We start from the raw sequence: 23,870 nt of genomic DNA on the forward strand, positions 1-23,870 counted from the left end.
AAACGGAGCCTTGGATGACATTACAAGAAACAGTGTTGATGGGGCATCAGCGTGGCTACTCGCGAAACATTTCTTCCGTATTAAGAATGGTCGGAGCCGAGTGTGCACCAATAACGTTTTGTTGGCAAAAAGGGGAAAAGGAAGAAAAAAAGTCATTTCATCACCATGGTAACGCCGAATCAAGCTTGTTAACAGGCGAATATCAACTGGACAAAGATTTTTGTTATCACCTAAGTCTCGGGTAATTCTACGATGATAAACATAACGCGACTTTTCCACTTTTAGTGTATCTAGCGTTAGAAGCAGTACTTGAGGGAGCTCTTACTGCTTGTCGAAGAAAAAGTCCGTGAACCGAACTGCAAGAGTCAATCTCTCAGAAAAGAGATCTCTCCTTATCGCAATCTTTCTTGAAATACAGTTATAATCACACTTAACAAGAGCGCACGAAGACTCCCTTGTACGAACGTAGTTATTGGTCTCCTATATACCATGACGCAGGAGGCTTTGTAAACACCGTCTTGTGCCTTAGGGGGGGAAGAACACGGAGTTTCTACTCCGTGTAAAAGTTCAAAATCCAGTAGCATAAAAAAAAATGTTAACGATCTTGGAAAAAAAAAAGACGTTTAGTCTAGTTATGAGTTGACGATCTTCCAGCCTGCAATTTCAAGAAACTCAGCCAAGGAGTCAACAGATATGAGTTTATTAAGCAGCTCATCGTGACGGTTAGCCTGCCACATAATGTCCACCAGTAGCAATGTATACAAGTTCGCAGTGAAAACAGCATCTATATACTAATGAATATTTTATTATTTTTGTAGCGATTAAAAACAAACACCGTGCATATGCTTATTCATACTCGTCATCGAATCAAAAAAAAAAAAACAAGTTTTACGCATAGTTCATCGCTGCGCGATGTGGTCCTCGCAAGATTTGGTTGTACGAGGGAATAAACAATTGTTCTTGGTTTTTGAAACGTGTACGTCTTTATAGAATTACGCATAACTAATCTAAACTGCACCTACACACACCCCAATGTTCCACACAAAAGGGAAAATTAATAATGCTCTGCGAGGTGCCGGTAATTTTTTTACTCTTGTTCTTGAGGTGAATACAAGTAAAGAAGACAGGTAATATACATATATTGAGTCTTATCGTTTTAGACCTATCATAGCTCAACCACGGCCAGGTCAAACCTGTTGCAAAACGTGCAGCGCAGTCCGCGACGCCAAAAAGAGTGCAGGGAAGTGTAGGTACAGCCCCCGGTTGTAGCAGACGATGCGTGGCGACGGAGAAACGCGGGCGAGAGCGCGCGAGCAAAGTCCGCTGTCCTTTTTCTCTCTCACTCTATTCAGTGTCACGTGGCAGATCCTTCGGGGGCAAGGAGGAGCATGCAGTACTTCGCGCGGGGGCTTCGGGGATTTTCGAAAAAGGTCAGTCGCTATAACACCGCCAAAGTCAACTCAGTCAAACAATGTACGGCTCCACACAAGAACAAAAAACTGCATCTAAAATATTTTCATACAGTATTGTAACACCAGAGACAGTACATGACATGTCGTGCAGAAGATTTACTGATATTGGAAGCAGGAACCTACATAGATTGCGTCGAAATAAGTATTCTTCCCATAATGGTAGGTCTGTACCCTCTTGACTGACGGAGAAGTAAAGCTAAAATATGTCATAAAATGTGCAGATTCACACAAATGATGTGAACCGTTACTTTGTACAGTAGGGGTATAAATAACACGCACCATACCTATCGAAGGTTATAGATAGCGAATAAGCAAGCAAATAGAGTGGTAAGCTTCGAAACACTATACAGCGTTTTTAGGTTAGAGCGCAACCGACTTTACAAGCCGACGAAGCCAATCATATAGCGCAAAAAGCGCCATGTCACTGCGTTTCTTATCTTTCTGTGCTTATGTTCTGATCGGCTAAGCCGATCAAGTTCAACGAGTGAGCCGCGACCGTTCTATTTCGGTATTTATGTTCTTGTTTATGTGTATTCTAGGCCTTTGATACCCCTTGCCTTGAGGTGAATCAAAGTCTAAGCACAGCGAAAGGGTAACTGCAATGATACTTAAAAACAAGTTAGTTGGTGACAATTTTTAACGTAGAAAAAATCCGAGATTGAAGCCTTTTAATGTGTTCCTCAGTCTCAGTCTTAACGTTTTTATAATTATGAGTAAATAATATTGGGGTGTAACCAGGTGCATTTGAAACAAGATGAAACAGATTATATGAAGAAAACCGTTCCTGATATCGCCATTTTTGGTAGTTTACTGAGCGCGCGAGAAGCAAGTAAAAGGCGTTCAGGAACACTTCTGTCGCTCTCGCACTTGACTGAAACCTTCCGAGAGGTTTAGGTCGTTGCTCTAAAGAGTACAAGTAAAGAAGACGCGTTGGGACTCTGATTGTCTTATCTGGCCGATATCAAGTTGATAAAGTCTTTTCTCACAAGGTGGTGAGATATATGGTGTTCTATTGTGCCAGCCACTCTTGCTATTAACTGCTGGCAACCTAATTGCTGGTTGAGGGAAAAAAAAAACAGAATTACCTATCATCTATCGTTTCTCTTATCACGCGGCCAATTCTAGGATCTCTTGCGCAAAAGCTTAAGCCGTTCCGTGGAATAGAGTGAGTTACAGGAAAAAGTGCAGGATCCCTGACGATAGTCCAAGAAAGCCAAAAAAAAAAGAAGAAATCGTAAAGTATAAAGTAGACAATCAGCCTGGTGCTCATTGGATTTTTCTCTGCTTTCATGTTATCTACCTGACTGTGGCCCACGTGGGCCCCATCTTATGTGTAACTTTGGGACGAAACATAGGTAGAAAAAATAGGCAAGACTGACTGTTCGTGTTAAAGAATAAACACACACAAAAATTGATGCTAAGTAACACGCTCAAGGGCGCAGATAAATGTACACGCTCATCAAAACCGGGAACTAAACTCCATTCCATGTTCTTTGTTGCTAGTGAAGGAGACTTCTGTTACACAAACGCTGTTAATAATAAAAACAAAAACTATTAAAGTTAAGGTTTGAGACATGTAGCAGTTCGTTACACTTGCATTCGCGTATTTTACCAAAATAATTGTGCTGGGTACATCCCCAGGTGGAATACTGGAAAACAAATCAAACACGAAATGTACCTTGCATATTGGGAACAATTCTCTCCCTCTTTCTCTCAAACAGCACCCCTTGTGTCCCGTATGCTGAATGCAAAAAGTCACAACAAAAAAGAGTTTGCCGAAATTTGAGGCGACCAAACGTCGCGTAACATTTCAGCCCCTCATAACCGCCCCCCTCCCCCCCCCCCCCCCCCCCCCCTTGAAGCAGGGGGGGGGGGGGATAGACCTGACTGTGTACTGCACAAAGTCAGTGCAGACCACATTGCAGGAATTGTATCAGTGTCGAAACGAAGCCAATCGAGGATAAATTGAATAAGCAAGTAGTGCCATTACCTCAGTGAAGAATGCTCGGGACAACTTCCTTGCTTGTAGGGTTGTAGATGCATGTCTAATTAGGAACAAAGAGAACGGACAGGTCTAGGTAAAGTACTTCCAAGATCTGAACACTACGTTTACCGCTCGGCTGTTCAGATAGCGCCAATCGCGAACTGTCAGTTGTTTCTAACGGAATGGCTATCGCTGTAATCACCAGAGGACTGAACAGCAACGAGAAGAAAAAAGACATTTTGACTGGAAAGGGGACATCGCATGCCTTTCCTCACGAAGACAAGACTGATACGCAGGGGTGCCGTTATCAAAGAGACGACATGTTCCCGTTCAACCGGGTTTCGGCATCCGAGCACAAGGTGTTCGGGCTTCAAATCTAATTTTGTCGGTCTCAACGCGATTGATAATTGTATTGATTCGTGCTGCTTATAACTAGAAAAATAGCGGGAAAACATCTGAGCAAGATCACAAGTTTGTACCACACTAGTACAATTTGTCATTGCCTTAAGAGTAAGTTTTTCTTTGATCCTACGCAATAGAACCAACGCGTGCGTTTTACCGTAAAACATGGGAGGTCTTTCACATTGAACAGTCACTACGCATCAAGTAGTGTCACGGTGCAACTTGCATATTATGTGGGCTTCATGCTCAGTCCAGACGTTTCCACAGAACAGAAGGACAACAGTGCCCTCACACCTCTTTTTGAGAGAGGATGGGTTTTTGAAGCAAACTTAGGCAATTGATAGGATCAAAACGTTAGAACGTCTCCCAGGGTGTATACAGTAACCATATACAGTCTAAGCTCTTTACAACAGACCTAGTCACAACATACATTTGGATATAACATACCGATTTGTGAAGTTCAGTTGGTTTTCCTCTCCATACCATTGACTCAACTTCCAAATTACCGCGTTGGTAATTTGAAAAAAAAAAAAAAGTGGAAGAGATTAAAGTCATCAACGAGAACTTAACCACGGTCAATTCAACTCTGGCCGAGCTTCAACAAAACACTGCTGCCTTGCAAAATTAGCCAGAGTCTATCGAAAATGTTGTTAATGACCTAAACAATCGGTTAAAGAGGAACAACCTTATTTTCAAGGGATTACCAGAGAGCGATAATGAAACTTGGAACCAAGCTGAGACAATCATATGTGAGTTCGTAACAAGAAATTTGGGGGTGAACTTGGGCGAGGTGGAAAGAGCGCATCGCATCGGTCGCAAGAGAGACGGTTTCCATAGGCTGATCATTGTAAAGCTTTTAAACTTCAAAAGTAAAGAGGAGATACTTCGTAATGCGTCCAAACTGAAAAACGTAACTTCACCAAAAGTGTCGATCTCGGAAGATTATTCCGATAAAACCAGGCTGGTGCAACAAAAACTGCGAGAGTACGCTTCTGTGTACAGAGACGAAGGAACAAGGTACAAAATTAAGTTTGATAAGCTATACGTAAACAACCAGACTTATGTGTACTCCTATTCCAGCCAAACTGACTTTCAGCTCGGAGGGCATTCCCCAGTTAGCGCTTCCAACGAATGACTTGCCCAAACTTCTAGTACTGATATTGCACACTTACCCCGATTATTCTTAGTAGCCAACTTTCGAAGCATCATTTCAAAACAAGTAGAATTTGAAAAAATCACCGTAAGCTGTCAACCAGATATCATATTTGGAACGGAGACTTGGTTATGCCCCGATATCAGCAGTGCCGAACTTATCTAATACTTATAACATTTATAGAAAAGACCGAACGACGCAAAGAGGAGGCGGCGTTCTTATCGCTGTCATAGAGGATATTACTTGCTCGGTCATTGAAAACATTTCGCCTCTATACTTCGTTTCAGCTTCGGTCCGAGCGCGGCCGATGTTATGAGCCGAAGGGCCAATCGAACAGCGCAAAAAGCGCAGCGTCATAATGTGCTGTCTGCGCTTGATAGGGCTAACCGGCGGAGGAGCGCGCACAGAAAGACGGCGAATACCGGCTGGTCCTATCAACTGCAGGGAGCACGCCATGACGTTGTGCCCCTTTCGCTGTTTGATTGGCCCTTCGGCTCATAACATCGGCCGCGCTCACACCGAAGCTGAAACGAAGTATCAAAAAGTTGTAGGTACGCTTGCAACTGGACTTCCGAATTCTGCTCCTTGGTGTTTGTTATCGTCCTCCGAATTTACAGAATGATAAATTCAATGAATGTTTCTATAATTCCGTAGGCACCATAACTAAATCATTTCCTAATCACCCACTTTTCGCAGGAGATTTGAATTTTCCCGGTATCAATTGGTCGAGTTTTCAACTCCATGACAACTGTCTTAACCCACTTCAGTCCCAGCGCTTTTCCTCAAACTCTAGGTATCAACGGTCTTCACCAGATGGTTTCTGAACCCACAAGAAATAACGCCATCTTAGACCTATTTCTAACTACACATCCTCAGTGCGTGCTGGGCGTCAATATTGTTCACCAGATTAGTGACCACAAGATTATTTCTGTCAATACAGCCTTCCCTGTCCAACGCTCTACCAAGTCTGGGAAAAAAATTCACGACAATTCACGTGCAAACACTGTAGACATAAACACAGCTATGGCTCAATTCGTTATAGACTACACGCGCAACCACCGCATCACGCTCTGTCGATAAAAACTGGAGCTTGATCAGAAGTAAACTTCAAGAAGTGTTGTCACGTCACATTCCTACTTTTTTAATCGTATCAAATCCGGCCTCTCCATGGTTCACCCGATCTATAAAGACTCTCCTGAATAAAAAGAAACGGCTCTTTCAGAATGCTACGAGGTTTAATACATCCCTACATTGGACAAATTACCACACTGTTTCAAGTACGTGCAAGCATGAAGTAAAAAACGCCAAGAGGAAATTTTATGGCCAGACACTACCAGATGCTTTGCGATCCGACCCCAAAAAGTTTTAGCGTGTCGTTAATACGAAGAAAAAGGACGCCCACCCAGGTCTAACTGATGAGTATGGCGTGCCACTATCGAACGGCGACGCAGCCAACGCGTTCGACAACTTTTTTCCAGCGTTTTTACAGATGTTTTCCAGCGTTTTTACAGATAAACGCTTTCCGTTGCCTTCTTTCGTTTTTCTTTCAGACAGCTTGAGCCTATGCCCCTTTTAATTTTTACACCTCAAGGTATTTCCCAACTCATTGAAAACCTAAGAGTCGGTATCTGTCCCTGTGGAGATCAAATTTCTTCAAAACTCTTAAAAGTAACAAGGGACTTGATATCTCCAGTTCTTTCACTATTTTTTCAGCCAAGCCTCGACTCTATCATTGTTCCTGCCGATTTGAGTCATGTTCAAATAACACCTATCCTTAAATCTGGCCCATCATCGAATCCTACCAACTATAGACCAATATCCTTCAATAGTGTGTTTTGTAAACTCATGGAACACGTCATATACACGTACCTTCTCGCTCAAGTCGATCGATTCAACTTTTTGTTTCCAAACCAACTTGGCTTTAGGAAAGATCACTCATGTGTCACCCAGCTATTCGAGTTCATTACTGGCCTTCATGTCAACACTCGTGACAATCACCAGACCGATATCATCTTCATCAACTTTGCCAAAGCTTTTGATACTGTTCCACATAGTCGCCTCCTCCTAAAGATATCACGACTCCGCATCGAACCGTGCATTCTTAACTGGATCGCTTGCTTCCTTTCTAATAGAACTCAGTCCGTAAAAATAAGCGCTTTTCTTTCTTATCAATGTTGATTATCGTCTGGTGTACCGCAGGGGAGCGTTCTCGAGCCTCTTTTGTTTTTAATATATGTAAATGACCTTCCTTCTTCATGAACATCCATCATTAGACTTTTCGCTGAAGATTGTGTCATATACAGAAAGATATCCGATACATCCGATCATTTAATATTGCAAAATGACCTTGACAGGATTGGAACTTGGTGCACCGACTGGCTCAGGAATATTAATTAATGTCTCAAAAAGTTAACACCTGAACATTTCTACATCGCCAAGTAGATCGTCTATCCAAGGACGTGACATTAACAGGATGTTTGTTTACAAGTACCTTGGTGCCCACTTTTCAGAAACTTTAAACTGGTCTCGATCATCAGGTAGATTGCATGGTAGCAAGTGCGCATAAAACCCTTGGCTTCTTGAAAAGAAATATATCTCTCGCACCCCCGTCCACTAAATTGCTTGCTTACAATTCGCTGCTACTTCCAAAACTAGAACACGCTAGCGCTGTCTGGAGTCCTCATAGGGCATAGCTTGGAGATAGACTGGAGTCGGTCGAGAATAAGGCAGCCCGATTTATTACCTCTGACTATTTTCCATTCACTAGCGTCACGTCACTAAAAACAATGCCGGTCTACATTATCTTGAGAAACGTCGACGACTGTCACAGCTATGTCTGTTTCATACCATTTTCAATAGCGCATCAACTTCTAGGCTAACTTACTGCGAACCGCCCTCCCATATATCACACAGAACGGATCACCAACTCAAGATTCAGCAGCCCAAATCACGCACACTATTATTTTCCTCATCGCCTATTGTCATGTGCATTAGAGATTGGAAAGATACGCCATACGAAGTAGTATCGGAGACTAACCTAGCAGCATATAAATTAAAATGTGAACAGCACCTTGGAATGAGCTGTTAGTAAGCGGTCTCTACCTTGACATTTATTTGCCTTGCACGCTGTTGTATATTTGTGCATTTTCATCTTGATCTTTTTTGTGTGAAAGTTTGTTTACACCCATTCAATTATGATCGCAATATATGAAATTGCAATGTTATATCATGTATGTGTTCTTTTTCCTGCTCTTTAGTGTGCACACTTTCCCCAGTGCATTTTTGTGCTTGTTATTCTAAGATGTAAATAGTATATACGCGAAAATACTGTTTTGAAATTGTAATTGTATATTATGAATTTCCCCTCTCATGTAATGCGCTCGCAAGTTGAGTGCCTTTGAGGTAATAAAATGAAATGGAATGAAATGAAATATTTGCACACAACATACTCCTTTAACAGCAGACCAAAATCTTGGTCAAAATCAAGGTCTGTTATAACGAGCTTAGACTACTCCAACTTTGCGGCGAGACGGTAAAAAAAAAAAAGAGAAAAAAAAAGAAGAAAGAAAGACGTTTACAAATTTCTGTAATGCAAAATTAGAGCGCAGCTCTTGAGGAGGAGGAGGAGTGGGTACGGAGGGGATGACCTTCCTCTTCCGTACCCTTACCTCCTCCTCTCTCTTCCTCCTCCTCCTCCTCTACTCCTGCCGCTGAAATTGTTCATGGGTGACGTGAAACGAAGTCGTGACGTCATTTTCCCGGCTATATTTAACGGGGTAACTGAAGTCGTGTTGAGGTCACGTGACGTCAATTTCCCCGCAGAAGCTAGTGGGGAAACCTAACCCACTAAAGCTAGCGGGAAAAGTTTCCTGCTAAAGTTAGCAGGAAGATTTTCACGTTAAATTTAGCGGGAACATTTCTCCGCTTTTAGCGGAAAAATGTCCCATAATGCAACGCGCGTGGTTACGCCGACGCCAACGCCGCTCAACCCGGGAACGGGCGACTAAAAGCTACGCTCTAAAAAAATAAAATCCAGCGTAAAAATTATAGAAATTTAGTACCAAGGGCCTCCGTAGAAGGTAAACATTCCCCAATGTAGATGTCCTAGCCCTTAATGTAGATGTAGATGTCCTAATGGCAAGGGTTCTGAGATGAAAACAGAAGGGGTTTAAAAAAGAAAAGAAACATAACTCAGCATCGTCTCCCTTACGAGGGGAGAGGATGAAACACTAGCGAGAGAACGAAAGACACAAAGAATACGGTTCGTAAAATGCAGCACTCTTTACGCAAATACTGCAGGCACACACGAATCATCTAGCTTGACATGAATAAAATCTCGGTTTTTACAAACACACACACAAATAAATGTTAGTAGGACAGCCGGACGTTCATTAGTTACAAAAAAAAGCACATACTACAAAACATAAACCCATGCTCGTAGAAGCTTAAGAAAACCCCAGCTCGTGCAGCAATCTTCCTTGAGGGACGATCCTGCAAAATGTGCCTCGAACGTCAGTGATGGCCGCATCAGCTCTCAAAGCCTGTCCTAACCAGGACAATAACGACACCGCGCACGTGCAAAGCACAGCGAAAAAAAAAAAAAAAAAAAAAAAACGATCATCATTTTTCAGTTTTTGTCAAGGGACTGAAAGAATTTCACGGGGTAGCTATACACGTAGGGCCACGCGCCAAAGTTCGGACGGGGAAGAGCATTCAGTCGAAGTCCCCCTTGAGTTTGCCCACATTGCAGACGGTGAGGCTCCGCAAGGACCTGGAGCGTTCGAAGAGCGAAGGGTCTGTGTAGATGGGCTCGCTGGGATCCTCAAACTTCGACACTGGGGCTTGGAACTGAGACACCGGGGCTTGAAACTGGGAGGCGTATATGTTGCACGGGCTGGGTGATGTCAGGTCTGCCTGGGTGTTCTTTACCTTCGGGAAAACAATATTGTGGAATACTCAGGCCTTCGTTTGAATCTAATCGACTAAGAACAGCATCTTAATGGACAGGAGGGACTGGACACTGAGATTTCCGCATACAATTTATTTTTGTTTAAAACGTAAATTTTTAACTAAACAAAAAAAAAAAAAAAAGCTGACGAACAAAAGAAGAGACTGGAAACTGATCATAGGAGAAGACGGGAGTGGCAATTTGCTGTAAATCCATGTTACGTATTGTCATTTCTTTACAAAGACCTGGTATCAGATTCATAATAGAGGCACGCGTACGCACTCAATAGTTGAAAGTGCTCCATGGTACCTGAACTGATATTAATACCTAATATACGTTCATATAACAGAGGTACACCAAGTTACCTTCTTGAGTTCTCTGTCCACATATTAGCCAGGGACCATCAGGCTGCGGTGAGCATTAGCACAGATCTACGCTCGACAAAAATTTGATTAGAAACATGAGGCCCACGTGCAGTTGCTGAAGGAGGCCTCAAACAAGTGTTGCATGAAGGGTGCACTACCGATCAAGTAATCTGGAAGTTTGTGTTTGTTGTTTTGCTGACAGAAGCGGAGCACTAAAGAAAGGGCCGCAGAAAATAATTCTTTTCGGAGCCATCAATTATTTAGCTAACATAATAATTAACCCGACATGACGGGGCAATTTTTAAAAACCGGGCGAAAAGATGAGGCAGGGCATTCGCGGACTTCACTTTCGGGCATTCGCGAACCTGATCAATCAAATTATCGTCTTCTGCGTGTCACTATTTTTGTTCACCGCATAGTAAATTGCGTTCAGACTCTGAGCATTCGTATTACTAGCTTTTTGCTTGAGTTAATATGGCGATTTGGGCCAGTTGGTACATGATCGTAGACAGGCGCCGAAAAACACAAGGACAAGAGAAGTAAACACTGGCGCACTCGCAACTAACACGCATTGAAAAAAAAAAAAAAAAAAACAACAAAAACGAATCCCTTATATAGCTATGAAAAGAGCTTTCGTCGCAACTTATGCACGGTTTAGACGGGTCTACACCGTGCCTAAGTCGTGACGAAAGGTTTTTTCACAGCTATATAAGGGATTCTTTTCTTCAATACATGTTACTTGCGAGTGCGCCAGTGTTTACGTCTTTACTTTTTGTTTTCTTTTGTTTTTTCGGCTCCTGTCTACGATTTTTGCTTGAGGTTCGGTACGCAGTGCATACATCCACAACCTATGACTGGGAATTTTTTGCCCTGGCGACTGGGTTAAATGGGTACTTCAGCGTTTTTTTCACAACCTACAATTTAGTCCTCACCGCATTTTTGAAAGTAAAAGTTTCTACCAGCAACAATGAAAATGTGATGTCAGGGGAATGTAGGGTTTCACTCTTTCAACTGTAGACTTCGTTCCCAACTGATTACAAGCAGTTTTGTAGTGTCAAATGAATGCTTTGGAAGCTCGCTCCAGCGCTTCCGCAGCAGCACGAAACAAATGCTTGGCATAGTCCATTTTTAGACTGCCCACGCGACCTGCAAGCCTGCCTTCCCCTGACGTCACAGCACTGAGAAACGTGGGTATATTCGAATGCTGGTTTTGGCATCGTTTTTACTTATCGATTTCGCGATAACTATTTTGGATTTTGCGTTACTAAATCGCATATCGGAAACGGCAAAGGCCTGTGTTTCCCGGTATATAGTTAGTTGGAACAGCTAATAAATATTTCCGGAGTACCCCTTGAAAGCCTTCCTTTGAAAGGTATATGTACATTGATTGAACAAGTTTTGTTTCATGTTCTTCAGAGGCAAAATAACTCCATATTCGCGGACATATGTTTAGGGTCTATTAGTTCACGAACGTACAGCCTCAACGGAAAAAGAGTAGCACAAGTGACCGATGACCGGAGCGGCAAAATCGCGACACGCGGCGCTCTTGTTCCCAAGCTTGCCGATAGCGAGAGTGCCAGTCACGTTGCATGTCTCAACGCGGGGGTGGCCGGCAGAAAATTGAGAGACAAGATAGCTGTTAAAATGAGGGCTTTCGGATGGGCTGCTTTCTGCCGGCCATCCCCCCCCCCCTCCACCCCCCCCCCCCCCCCCCCCCCCCCCCCCCCCCCCCTCTTTGAGACATGGAACGTGACTGGCACTCTCGCTATCGGCGCGCTCGGGAACAATAGCCCCGCGTGTCGCGATTTTGCAGCTCCGGTCGTCGGTCACTTGTGTTACTCTTTTTCCGTTGCAGCTGTACCTCAAAACAACAGACAGCATGGGTGGCAAGATAACAACATAAAAGAAAAACGGTATAGTTCTTACCTGGAGTTTGACTCGACGAACAAACAGCATTGCACCGAGAGCGATTCCAACCAGGGCGCAAATCAGGAGGGCCAGCATTGTAACAAGTGCGTAGTAACCGGACTGGGCGACGCAGACGGTAGGCTTCTTGTACACTGGCAGAGGAGACACGGCCATCGTTTGATGATTGTATAAATATTCGACAGGAAATAAAAGCGCGGACATGACTGTAAAATGTTATTCTATCCTTTATTAAGAAAAAAAAAAATAGGAAACCGTTAGCAGTGTTTAATAACTTCTAATAGTTATCTCGTTTGGAGCGTTTTTGGGAATACTCAATGATCGCGAATCCACGGAAATAGAGAGCTACATATACAACACGCTCCGCCTGCATTTTCATGTTTGTTACCCATTTGTTATCTTACTTCCCCTACAGACACTAAGAAGAAAAAAAACATTAGCCTTCATTGCAACTTTAATAAATGTTTTATTTCTTTCAAAATTAAAAGAAGTAACACAGCAGTCATGGCGATCATAGGGTTACCGTGTTTCTCCTTTTTAGCTACTCTTTTGAAAGTATTATATGGAGGCTGTGAGCTCATTTGTTTTTTTTAATAACGTGACAGGAGGAGATAAGGAGATAAATAGCGTATGCCTAACCTCCCTTGCAAAGTATGTATAGACTTGCCTCTGACCCATTATAAGAGGGCACGCACCTCTGCTCTAATGAATAAAATTATGCAAGAAGGGAGAAGTTAGCCTCGACTGAACAAAAACGGGCGAACGATAGGAAATCATTACTTCCCACTATCGTCAGGCGCTAACACAGTAATTTGAATGCTTTTCTTAAATAACGCCGTGCTACTTTACGCCTTCACAAGTGGGAGTCAATAAACATATAATTTTAGGCGAAGTTCCCAAGGTGGAGAAAACATACGCAAGAATAAATTGAACTCCATCTGAAATGAAGCTTAACTTGCGCTCTATAGGTGACTGGTGACCGTTTAAACAGTCCGTCTGGCCTAAGATAAATTTTTTGAACCAGGGTAATTTTTTCAGTGGCCACTAGCCGCCTAGAAAGCCCCAGTTACACTTCATTTCGGGTGAAATCCAATCAATTTTTGGCGTTTGGACTTCACAATGTCTGTTCATGCGTGAAAGAAAATTATGTTTAGGTTTCGGTGTGGTGCCTGGAACGCGTCTTTGAGTTGTGTGTTCATGCCGCGCCCAAAAAAAGGTGGTTCCTTGTCCGTCTGATGACATCATGAAAATGTCATGTTGTCGCCAGCCGCAATCCTAATGGTGTGACAGCAACAATGATGGATGTGATAGACACCTGTCCTCCTGCAGGTCTTCTCCAGCTTGACAACCCACGGAATGCTTCGGCAACCAGGAGTTGGAACTCCGCGAGGACAGCAACATTCATGTTCGTTCGTGCTTTTTTTTGTTGAGACTTCTACCATCAACCCCCAGGATCGCGACATCCAACAACATCACATGCCGGCTTTTGTGAAGTCGTTTTTGTCTACTACGTGACCACTTTTGAAGCATGGGCGGGATAGGACTTTAGACACAGCTGTAAAAGACGCGTTTCAAACACCATAGTTTCGGTAATGATTGCGAAAAACTCTTACGCGCAGAGGGTGCTTCGTGAGGAATGTCGGCACGGGACAAGTAAACGTGCAGAAGCTCCCGGACTTCCTCCGCCTCGTCGTCTGTGGAGTTGGCGCTGGTCAAGTTCTTCGGGGAAGGTATCACCGACTCCAGGCTCGTCGGAGCAGGAGCACTGGACGAGGCGTTCATCTTCATCACGGGAAGTGCCACCGGAACAGCTACCTGAGGTCCTCCTCCCAGCTGCTTCGAGACCGCACGCTTGCGACGGCCCCAGGACGGGAAGGTCCCGGGTCGTCCACGGTCGCTGCAGATGACCTGCGCAGAATTGTCAGCGATGGTTTGAAGGGTCTGGTTAATGGGAAAGGTCATTCCTTTCATCCGTTGTATGGTAGCTTGGTAACTTTTCAGAGTGTCCCTGTGAATGGATACTCGTCTACGACGGTTTGACCAAGCGTAAAGTCTCCACATCTTGAGAAGTTTCAGGCGTTTGTTTTTAGAGCGCAGCTCTTAAGCGCCCGTTTCCGCGTATAGCGGCGTCGGCTTCCCCTTCAGCGTAACCGCGCGTTGCATTATGGGACGCCACAGACCTATGCACCAATTCAATTCCCATGATGCGAGACTACGCATTCAGTTTCCCCGCTACATTTAGTGGTGAAACTGACGTCGCATCACCTCAACACCAATTGAGTTTCCCCGATAAATTAAGCGGGGAATTGAATTGGTGTTGAGGTCACGTGACGTCAATTTTCCCGCTAAATTTATCAGAGAAATGGAATTTGTCCCTAGGTGAAGTGACAAGTCATGTGACGTCCTTTTCCCCGCTAACTTTAGCGGGGAAACTGATTTGCTGTTGAGGTCACGTCGCGTCAATTTTTCTGTTAAATTTAGCGGTGAAAATATGGGAGGAGGGGAGGGTGTGGAGGAGAAGGGGAGGGTACGGAGGAGGAGGAGGGGAGGATACGGGGAAGGAGGTTATGAGGGAGGAAGAGGACAGGGAAGAGGACAAGGGAGCAGAACCAGTATTTGATAAGAGTGATCTATATGTGTACGTATAGATATCTCTTTCTCAAGTAGTTTAGCACAGTATATCGCAAAATGAAAATACCTGTAGAGCGGCGCTCTAATTTCGCATTACAGAGATTTGTAAATCTCTTTAATTTTTTAATTTACTTTCAGCGTAAGTATATACTTTGATCAGCTTCAAAGATAAATGCAAGAATCATTAACAAGGAAGAGCGACAACGTATTACCAAGATCGCAAAGAGCACCAGGAGTGTGCACTGTCCTTTAACCTGCAGTGTACAATGGCAACACATGGGAATTTATTTCTCGTTGCTAGTTTTATTCATCATTACAAATCAAATGTAAAACAAAAATACGAACATGAACTAGGTTACTCTTCATTCACTGGTAGAATTCTCTTATATATTGTGGGATGATAAGTGGGCCTATTGTCATTTGGGGTTGAGACAGCGCAAGAACTTCTATTCGGTCATAATGAAATAATAAAAAAAAATACCGATAACTTTTTTTTAACGAAAATTAGTGACAATCAGTATAGGGAAATTAATTCATATCATATCCAACTATTTGTAACAAAAGCTTGAACGAGCACGAGGGGAATTATATTTTGTATCCTGTAAATGGCTCGATAACTCTATGCGACAAGTTTGCAACCTTGACGGATCAGTTTAGCCGTTTATCATGAGGTTGGCCCCACTCTTAGGATGTAGCCTTTTTCTATTTAACTTAGTAGCTATGGTGCCTTTACCAGAGCCATGCGATTAGTAATTGACGTCGAGTTTTATAATCTCTTAAAATATGCGGGTACTTACGGGCTCGCATGGACCGCGGCATGTTCGAACGGTCGCTTGGAACACGAGCAGGTTGGAGTCTGGGATCTTGAAGGCGTAGAACTCCGCTTCCAGGGCGCCATCGGGGGCCTTGTGCAGTTCGGGGAAAACGTACAGGTCTACAGGGCACCTTGAATAAGAAAAATAAACATAGCCTACTTATTAAAACACTAACAAATGAAAGACGATTGTGGTTAGTGTAGCAATTCGCTTCAAAGAGGAGACGCCAGGATGTCCCAAAAACCTCAAGCCGAGCGCTCAGAGATAGAGAGAGAGAGAGAAAACGATCCTTTGGTGATTTTTAAGGAAAGCGTTAGCATCACCCTTTGAAACTCCCTTTGGGAAACGATAACGCTGACCCCTTCACTTTTTTCTTTTGGCTTTCTCTTTTGCTCCCTCTATTTATGGCTGCCTCTTGGCTTCGCTAAGGGGTCAGTGTTGGCGCTTCCCAAAGAAGAACGTGTGTGGCGTTTCCCAAGGATCATGCTAACAGATTCCCCAAGTGTCCGCCAATGGATCTTCCTGTAACTTGTTCTATCCCTTCTCTGTACTCTCTGCCTGTCAGAATACGTCGACGCCCTTGTGGATACGGCCATCCATATCACTCGTGGAGAGAACCGCATCCATCGTTTCAACTACACACACATCACAGCCCTCGAACCGCTACTACGGAAACCCAGAGCGAAGAACAACCGGCGACAGCCATGCGGCAACTCTGCACACAGGCACAGTGGCGTCACAAGTGCGAGGAGGGGGGGGGGGGGGGAATCTTGGGTGCAGCACCCAGAGGAGTGCAGTGAGGCAGTGAAAGGGGGAGGGGGGGGGAGGGGGTCGTGGTCGGGCTACCGCCCCGGATGCCGCTGACCCTAGTGACACCACTGCGTCCGCATTCCACCGCGCCGCAGCGCAACACGCCCTAGGTAACAAAGCCGTAGTGCTGAATGAGATGGCGTCATCAGAGAAGGCCAACGCTGGCCCAAGATCGGACACGACGATTACGTCAACGTTCGGCTCAAAGTTCGAACTTGACTCGAAGCCGAGCGCTGACGCGGCATTCGTTTCCAATCTGTGTCCAGCGTTTGCCTTCTCTGATGACGCAATCTCATTCAACACTATGGCCTTGTTATCTAGGGAGTGTTTCGCGGCTCCGCGCCTGCTTTGCGCGTTACTTTGATGAAAACGAAAAGGCTCGTTTTGACGAAAACCCGGCGGTGTCTTTCAGTTTGTCAGCAATGGGGAGGGAGGGAGAAGGCGGAGGGCAGGTTGACTCGTGCTGACCTCAGCGTTTCGGATCTATGGGAGCGTCGTACGCATCACCCTCTCCCCCTCTCCTCCTCTCCCCCTCCTCCTTCTCTCCCTGTAGCTGACAAACGAAAGACACCGCTGGGTTTTCGTCAAAACAAGCATTAGTTGCCTCGAGATCGAACCGTGTCGCCAAGGTGCGGCCGAAATAGGGAGCATGCGAAAGCGGGGATACCGCCGTGCATCGTCTGCTACGCACGCACGTTCAGAAGCATGGATCTCAACGACGCAAGCCCCGTTTCCAGCTGAGTTAAGCCCTCGCTTGTTGTTTTTGTTGTCATTTCTTCCTGCTAAAGGTTTGATGCATATCATTCCACCATGCGTGGAAATTCAGCAAAGTGATCATTATTAAGTCGGATGCTTCCATAATCTTAGTATTCTGGTTTGTACACAACCGCTGGTACCAAAATGTTTGTTATCTCGCGGAAACCATTGTGATGATAATAACCGCTTGAGAAGGGGAGCAAGAGGGACAAAGAACAAACACAATTCTCGAAACACAGCTAGGTGACTTGTGCGGGATCGAAAAATCCGCCTGATCCTGGTATCGAACCAGGGACCTCTCAATTTCTCCGTTTGGTTCGATGCGAGGACCAGGCGGATTTTTTCGGTCGCACACCAGTCAAATAGCTGTGTTTGGTGATTTGTGTTTGTCCTTTGTCCCCCTTGTTCCCTTTCTCCAGGGATTATAATCATCATTCTTGCCCAGCTCGCTTGCACCTTTGCATTAATTGCATTATCAGCAAACCATAGCTTTCATAACACGTTGAATGTTGATTGTAGCTGTGGTTTGATTAAAAAATTAACCCGACTGATCGCTACCCTTTAATAGACTAATCAATTGATAAATCTGTTGGTTGATTTTTCACCGGTCATATTGCATGAAAGACGTTAAAATTTTACCTTTTTTACTATTTTTACTATGTCATAAATGGCATACTGCATTCTCATTTTTATCACGTTGTGACGCCTACAGAAATTTGAACACGGGAAGTCTTTTAAAGTGAAGTAATTTTTAAGTTACTATTTAAACAGCATAATCACCCTCGATGAGAATCACAAGCATGCTGAATAGGCTTAACGTGCAAGCCTGTGTCCTAGAAGTAATATATACGTCAGAAATATTAAAGCAGGCATTTTTTACTTTTTCCTGACTTTCTCCCCCACAAGATTCCGATTTAGCAGCAGACATAAATATCGCAATTAAAGCATCACTCGAATACTTTGAAGGATAAATGATGAACTCCCCAGTCCCGATATGCGTTAGAGGCGGATGGAGATAGGAAAGTCTCGTGAGAGCCGCTAGCCGCCATCAGCAGAAGAGTGTCGCTGTGGCCGATGCTGTTGGTGTCGTGGTGCGGGTCGTTTGTTGGATTTGCAGAGTCTACTATGTTTGAATAGAAAACCATTCAGCCAGCAATTTATAATATCAGCCTCTTTACATCCGCGGCCCCCACCGAGGAAATTGAAGTGGGTGACAACACACTACCGAGAAAAACCTCTAATAACACGCACGCTACTGCCTTGCTCGGTTACACTTGTTTGTTCCCCTCGCGGCGAATATATTAGAATAGTTTGTTTCACTTGTTTCAGTTGTCCTGCCAACAAACAGCTTCCGGTTCGCAACTAAAAGAGGCACTCTCTCTTCATCGCAACGTAGTAGAGTGTTCCGACTCCTAAAAACGTACCTACACCATGGCACACGTACAGCTCAGAACTACACTTCATGCTAAATGTTTATATTGCTACAAAAGCTAAAAGTTACAACAACAAAAAGCATAGAGCCTGTGCTTTCACAGCCCACACTACCAGTATCATGTTATCCGGGTTGGAATTCATTGTTTTATTGAATTTACGCACTGGTGAACCGATACATCTGTATTATAAGCAGAGGTCGGCATTTTAGGTCGCCCTCACTCTCCCTCACAGCTACACTCACCGAAGGCCTTCACTCTCCCTCACCCACACAGCTACACTCACCCTCACAGTTACACTAACCCTCAGCCCCTCACTCACCCTCATTCATGCAGTCACACTCCCCTTCAGCTCTTCACTTACCCTCACGCACTCACGCCCCCGCACTCACCGCCCGCATGTCCCTCATGCACTCATGGCCCTCACGTCCCTCACGCACCCATGGCCCTCACGCACTCACCGCCCTCACGGCCCTCACACACTCATGGCCCTCTTGCTCCTCACGCACTCAACGCCTTGACGCCCCTCACGCACTCATGGCCCTCGCGCCCCTCACACACTCATGGCGCTCACGCCCCTCACGCACTCACCGCCCACACGGCCCTCACGCACTCATGGCCGTCACGCTCCTCACGCCCCTCACGCCCCTCACGCACTCACCACCCTCACGCCCCTCACGCACTCATGGCCCTCACGCCCCTCACGCACTCACCGCCCTCAAGCCCCTCACGCACGCATGGCCCTCCCGCCCCTCCCGCACCTCACGCCCCTCACGCACTCGCCGCTCTCATCGCCCTCACGGTTCTCACAGCCCTTCCAGCCCTCACACCCCTCCCGACTTCACGGTCCTCACTCACCATCAGACTAATGACATTTCTTGGTTCAGAAACTCACTCACCCTCACCTCACCTGTGAAGATGAGGATGAGTGAGGGTGAGTGAGGGCCCTCAAGAGTGAGGTTTGCCGAGGTATGATTATAAGCAACAAATATTTAACATAAATAGTGTTGTTTACCCGGAGACAGGCGTCCGTCGTGGTGATCCATGCTTCTCAACGTCTGCCTAGAGCAGACGACGCATCCACACAAGACACCGTCGGGTTTTCGTCAAAACGAGCGTTATAATGCAAACGCAGTAAAAAGAGCGATTACAGAGAAGCACGTCAGTGGTGTGACGCGGGGAATGGTCTTGTTTTCCTGCAGTGTAAGTCAATACATCCGCTTCTAAGGGAGTAAAAAAAAATCGTGCCACATATGGTTTAACTCAACTGAGCTCTTTAATGCTGTTTTGTTAAAGGGCAACTCCGCTCCGTTTCGAAAAGTCCGGGAAAATGAGTGATTTCACATTAAAAAGCACTAATTAAATGCACTACGTCCTTTGCCTCACGAAGAATGGAATATATATCGTTCAATCTTACTTTAAACATAAGCAGAAAACGAAACTTCGGCTCCGTCTTGCAACATGAACCTCAGGCCACCAAAAGCATGGCTATCACGTGGTTCGAGATGTCACGTGATCCTCAACGCAACGACGGGCCAGACCGAGGCGGGCCGGCGGGCAACCGTTTGGGCGGGCGTGTGCCAGGCGCAGGTGTCGTCTGCACTGCATTCTTCACAATGCTTTGGTGTTGACGTCATTGAACAACGTCTGCACAACTGTGGCATCAGTCTACGAACGTAATCTGAGTGAAGCTCAAACAGACATTAATGCCAAATGACAACGACGGCGGTACCGATGGGAAGGCCGGACGGCTCCAAAAAACGTGTTGCGCAGGCGCGTTACGCCACTCACGTGTACACCGCTGGGCGCCGAGAGGAAATCGTCACCCGTTACGCTCGTCCCGACAAGTAAAAACGAACAAAAAGGTGCAATGATGACGACATTTAACTCAATGTTGGCTACACCAACACCGTAGCCTTGACTGTGCTGTTGGTTGCGCCTCAATTCGCCGGCTAGAGTCAGCCGATTTCGGCAACTTCGCGCTCTGCAAAGTTTGCCGGAACGTTTAAGAAACATTTAGACAGAACAAGCTCGTAATATTTAACGTGTGATCTTCCTCTGTGATACTGAAGAGGATTGCAATGTGTTTTTCAAAAACAAAATTGAGGCGGAGTTGCCCTTTAAGTGGAAGTTGCAGGAAGTTAAATGGAAGTTACATGCTGCGGAAGTTAAAGGGGCGGTGCAACGATATTCAATTGGAATGTTTTTCACTTTACACGAGCTTACTGGCGCTAGTGGAACTCAAGGATACTCGCACGAAATGCCACTGACCAAGAAACTCCTTTGTTGCGCTGTAATTTCGAGGACAAAACCGAGTGTTTTCATTCAGTCTCTCCTTCGCAAAACTTGATGACGTAGCTGGGCGGTAGCAGTAGCGCCCAGTGACGATATTTGAATGCGGCTCATAGATTGGACCAGAGCATGGCGTGGACACTCGATTTGGGCTCGTGATAATTACTAGCTCGAGAAGCATTCGGGTAATGTCCTGTGTCCAATCGCTGCAATGACGACAACAGCCGAACCATTACAATGTCTAGAACTCAGCGCGTGTCCCGTGCCTTGCCAACCCCAGCGCATGGCTATGATCAACATTGTGGCATATAATCGGCTCCAGATCACGTGGCCGCTGGTTTTGGCTGCGAGTTGAGGGGGTGAACGCTGCTCGTTTTTCTTTATTTTTTTGCGACTTCGATTGCGTGTGGTGAAAAACGAACGGGTATTTTAAAGGTCATTAACGTCAGGGATCCGTTCTAAGCGGTATTTGCGCAAAATACAAAAGTCGTTGCATCGCCCCTTTAAATGAAAGTTACATGCTCCTAATATTTTTTTTTTTAAATGTTGTCTAAAAGTTTGTGATATTTTACTCTTGCGACTTGATGTGTAAAACAAACTTGCGCTTTTTTTCTCGTTTTTTTTTTGTTTTGGATGGAATGGCTGTGAATTGAACAACGGACAAACGTACCCTCTGGAATCGATGAGATGCACCTGTCTCCCTGAATAGGGGTCCTTGGCGATGACATTGGTAGCGAAGATGTCACTGTAGAAGTCGAACTGATCTGGGGACATTAAAAATGACAAATCAGTGCACAATGTAGCCTTTCGGTATTTAAGCAGATAATCTTACATTTTCCTCTTGCCTCTAACCGAAATGTGAGGAGGTCCCCCACAGCGATCGTGGTCGTGGGTGTCCCTCTGTAGAGAATTCTCAACTGGACGTTGGAGGTCAAGATGTTCTGGGCAGGAAGATGCTCGATCTGAGTAGGATATCGCCTGCGACAAAAAAGAAAGAAGGCATTTGTTGCGACAGTGTTAACAATAACTTTGTTGTGTTCATGTTTAGACAGCTGGAAATTAGTCACCCCCATTGGGCTTTTGCTGTCTCTACTGAAGAGTAAAAATTTAGAAGTTAAAGACTCCAGGCCTTTGCTAGCCTGGAGTCTTTAACTTGCTCCACGCAGGAGGGACCACACGGAAGCATACTGGTACGATGCTCATCGAAATCAAAACGTGGAGGGATGGGGATTGAGCGCACGATCCCTAGATTCTGCAGCGTGAGCTTTCGCTGCATGTGCTCCAAGCTGTGGCGCGTTAAAACACTTGGTCACCAATCCTCCCCTCCTCTCCCCCTCTCCCCCCCTTCCATTCCAGTGTCAGGAAGAAGGTTCAATCGAAGCATAAAGATCAGCACTTGCCCGTCAGTCCTGGTATCCAGGTAGTTTGACGTGACCACAGCTTCGCCCGGACCAGAGAAGTAGCACGTCAAGTTGTATTTCTTGTCCCTACTCGTCTGCACATAGTCGTTGAACTGTACCACGACGATGTTGGTCATCACGTCGCCGTACTGTAAATGCGGAAAACAAATCAGCACTCGATGACAAAGAAATATATGCTCTCGTTTTGGGCTCGCTGTAGCCAATACCTTCTGCCACGCTATTAGCATCTGGTTAAAACTAGTTAACTGTGTTCGGGGACAACTTTCTTGTGCATATCTTAAGAGAGTAAGAGTGCGCGTGCTCAGCTTTAATCGGCGCTCAAACACCCTCTCCCGTACATTTGACTGCATAGCCATGGAAATTTATCTCCGAATATAGGCGCGTTTAAACAGTCATGGCACGCTTAAATTAATTGTGAAGCGGGAGAAAGATCCAAGCCTGCATGGCTATGTCCTGACCTTATTCAGGTCTGTGCGAGTTTCATCATTAAGTCTTTTTATAGCAACTGAAGTTGTTATATGGTCGGAGATATACTGCAGAGATTAGCAAGCTTGAACAAATATGCTCATTCTTAGTTGACCTTTCTGATAAATAATCATATTTTTATATGTTTAAGAAACTCACCGTTTGAGTGCCACAGCGTGGGAAACCGTTGCCCCTGCTTATTCGGAGGACGTTCACGCTGCCACCGTTTCCATCGTAAAAACAAGAGTCGTAAAATCCGTAGGTATAGATGCGTCCATAGAAACCGTCCACCGTTCTCAGGGTGAACTCCATTCCGTCTGGTGTGCAGGTCTGACTCACTGTAATGTCAAGAAAGCGGTATACTTGCAGCTAGAACTTTAACTTGCTCCTGAACTCGTATGCAGATCAGAGTAACAACAGCTGAGGGCAGTTGCTAACCATTAAACTCATTCACTTGACGATTAAAGTTACCTAGAGACTCGGACAACTTAAGAAACACGAGGTGGGACGAGCTCTATGCTTCTTACAAATGTTTTTTTCAAGATTGACGGTGACTTCTATGCATACAAAAGAACTGGACCAGAGATTCGACATGCACGAAACTATGTCAGTTTTTTTTTTTAAAGCTGCCAAAACGAGGGCAGCGATGTCATAGTTTCGGTAGTTCCCGGATTCCTTTGGCGTAGATAGAACACGGGCTGCGCGGCTGCAACCGGAGGAACGGGCCCGAGCTGGTCATTTGTCTGTCGCCAAACTGCTGACACCATTCGTATACTTTCGTCTGTGACATCGTTTTCTTTCTATACTGTGCTTGCAACCTTCTAAAACTTTTACCTGAAAGCTTAATTTTCTCTGTCTTAAAAAGAAAATAAGAAATGATTATTCACCGCTACTCCGCAGTGCAGACATATGTCGCTCGCCCCCGAGATAGCCGAAACTCATGCGCATGCGCAAAATACGTGAATCTGGGTGCTCATTATTCAAGTAGTGTTACATTAGC

The 23,870-nt window shown here is 45.0% G+C and overlaps 1 protein-coding gene across 1 annotated transcript in view; it reads right to left on the reverse strand.

Annotated features, from left to right (window-relative positions):
- Positions 1 to 9,664: 9,664 nt before the first annotated feature.
- The window catches only part of LOC8039344, a 58,961-nt gene continuing 44,755 nt past the window's right edge, over positions 9,665 to 23,870 (reverse strand). The window contains exons 10-17 of the mRNA XM_042289278.1: positions 23,030 to 23,208; positions 22,385 to 22,533; positions 21,817 to 21,962; positions 21,655 to 21,748; positions 15,679 to 15,826; positions 13,864 to 14,158; positions 12,251 to 12,384; positions 9,665 to 9,940 (exon numbers count right to left, since the gene is read on the reverse strand). Of these exons, the coding sequence (XP_042145212.1) occupies positions 9,725 to 9,940; positions 12,251 to 12,384; positions 13,864 to 14,158; positions 15,679 to 15,826; positions 21,655 to 21,748; positions 21,817 to 21,962; positions 22,385 to 22,533; positions 23,030 to 23,208 (1,361 nt within the window). The 3' untranslated portion in view covers positions 9,665 to 9,724. The remainder of the gene's footprint in view (positions 9,941 to 12,250; positions 12,385 to 13,863; positions 14,159 to 15,678; positions 15,827 to 21,654; positions 21,749 to 21,816; positions 21,963 to 22,384; positions 22,534 to 23,029; positions 23,209 to 23,870) is intronic.

This window comes from Ixodes scapularis, unplaced genomic scaffold, assembly GCF_016920785.2.
Source record: "Ixodes scapularis isolate PalLabHiFi unplaced genomic scaffold, ASM1692078v2 PGA_scaffold12__126_contigs__length_90152505, whole genome shotgun sequence".
Classification (NCBI taxonomy): Eukaryota; Metazoa; Arthropoda; class Arachnida; order Ixodida; family Ixodidae; genus Ixodes; species Ixodes scapularis.